This window comes from Morone saxatilis, unplaced genomic scaffold (genome assembly GCF_004916995.1).
Source record: "Morone saxatilis isolate NCDOM2014 unplaced genomic scaffold, NCSU_SB_2.0 Contig15, whole genome shotgun sequence".
NCBI classification, from domain to species: Eukaryota; Metazoa; Chordata; class Actinopteri; family Moronidae; genus Morone; species Morone saxatilis.
The window spans coordinates 1,055,065-1,057,216 of NW_023339707.1; the positions used below are offsets into that span (position 1 = coordinate 1,055,065).

Consider the following 2,152-nt stretch of genomic DNA (forward strand, 5'->3'; position numbering starts at 1 on the left):
GGGATGACACGCAGCAAAGGGCAGATTCGGTCGGATTCGAACCCGGGCCGCTGCAACAACTCTGTATATGGGTCGCCAGCTCTACCGACTGTTGGTAGGACCTCCTAACTAATTTGGTCCCCCAATGTTGACTCCATGGCTATGGCCTTACATCTAATTAGTGCAGTGAGTATTCCCAAATATAAATGGCTAATGCAGTCTCCTTGCACTTGAGTGTAGGAAAGGCAGTCCTGTATGATGATAATGATGTTTGTGAATAATTTAATTAACCTCTTGAGCAGATTCATACATTAACATACATACATTTTCCTCAGACATAACTTCAACCCAGTGTCGCATACAGGGAGGAATTTAGATTCAGATTAAACTAAACTTTCATGTGGTAAAATAATAGATTTTTTCATGTTTCTGTCCATCCACCTTTACCTGCCCTCAAGCTTGTACCAGACAAATATTTATACAGTCATACAGCAGTGTGATGCACTTTTTCACAGTGCTTTTCATGTACCACTTTCATCGCTTAAGCATGCTAGTAATGATATCTAATGTACTCTGCAAATACTTTGCCAACAGCACAAGGGTTCATCTCTCCTGCTCTATTATGGTGCTGGCAGGTGAACAGAAGCAGAGAAGGGAGATGAGCCATGTTTTCAACATTCATCTAAAATGGCGCTCATGGGCTGGTCAGGGGCCAGAAAAATCAAAGGGTTAGGAGAAGAGGAGAAAAAAATGGGAACAGTTCCCAGAACTGTCCCTGGTTGATGAGCTCAGTGTTCCAATGTTTCAATATTGGATTTCAACTGGCTCCAACTCTGATTCCAGATCAGTCTCCGGTTGATCTGCACTGTCATACTGCGCAGCTAAGGCCTGCTCTTGGATCGGTGCTTTGCCGAACAACACCTTGCTCTGCTGTGCTGCCAGAGACATTAATCTTCACTTTTTATCTTCCTAAAACCATGTCAGGAAATCGAAAAATGATGAAGCAGTCACTTTCTCTCCTCTGTGAGGCAAAAGGGCTTTTAAAAATCACAATATGGGGGAAAGTGGTGCTCCAATTACACCTCCTGTGCACAGAGAGGGGAAGGAGGAAGTGAGTGAGAACTAGAGAGGTATAGACAGATAGGGAAACAGTGGGACTTGCATGGGGAGGAAGAGAGGGAGATAAAAGAGAGAAAAAAAGAGATGTGAAAAGAAAATGAAAGAAAGAGTAGCGGGGGTGGAGATAGAGAGTGGGAGATCTGTCCAGCAGATAATGAAAAAAGGCTACCTGGTGGAAAAGTAATCCAGGGAACTGGCAGTCAGCCAAATTCAATAACAACATGAAAAGTGTGTGGGATGGAGGGATGGAAGGATGAAAGAGGACGGGAAAGGTGATGCAACTGCATCTCAACACCATCCTGTTGCTGTAAGCCAATGTCTCCTGATGATATATTCATGCAGAGTTGATGAGGAGAGAAAAAAATGAGGAGAGGATAGGAAAGGCACACCCACTGCCATCCCCTCTCATCTCACCAGCTGTGGCCTGCAATGTTTCAATCTGCACTACAATCAGCTAATAATCTCTTTGTCCGAGTGCTCAGGAGAGGACAACAGCACCACACTTTACAATAATGACAAACCCATAAACAACTCACTCATCTCCCAATTGTGATCTATTTTTGATCACCTTAAAACTAGGTGATTCATTTCCCATACTGTTAGTCTTTAATTACAATCTTCTTTATGTTCTAATTAACCTGGAAAGAGATTGTATTGGTCTGTTTACCTTGTTTTGGGGTTTAGTGCTGAGGTTCTCAGGTTTCTCCCAGCAGCGTGTAGATAGGTTCAAGATGGCAGTGGCAGCCATGTGAGCGGCCTCTGCATCATGGGAGTAGTCGTAGGCCAAGGAGGAGCTCTTCCCGTAACCGTGAAGACTGAGGCTAGGTGACGATGACTTGGGGAATGAGGGCTTAGCTGCAGGAGAACAAAAAAAAAATCACTGTTAGATCTGGTGACTATTAAAGCAGGAGTGGATAATATAGATATTTTCTTGCTAGCTTAAATGCTAAGAGTGGTAAAGTAATTAAAGCTGCAGAAGGTAACATTTAACTCATTCTAGTGCTCCTAATGGCATTTGCAGGAATCCACCGGGCCTGACTGAAAACAACCAATC

At 43.5% G+C, this 2,152-nt stretch overlaps 1 protein-coding gene across 1 annotated transcript in view; it reads right to left on the bottom strand.

Moving 5' to 3' along the window:
• Positions 1 to 2,152, bottom strand: part of LOC118324931 (myelin transcription factor 1-like) — a gene marked incomplete at its 3' end in the record, with an annotated part of 32,450 nt that overhangs the window by 5,213 nt on the left and 25,085 nt on the right. The window contains 1 exon segment of the mRNA XM_035657440.1: positions 1,766 to 1,953. Coding sequence (XP_035513333.1) covers positions 1,766 to 1,953 — 188 coding nt within the window.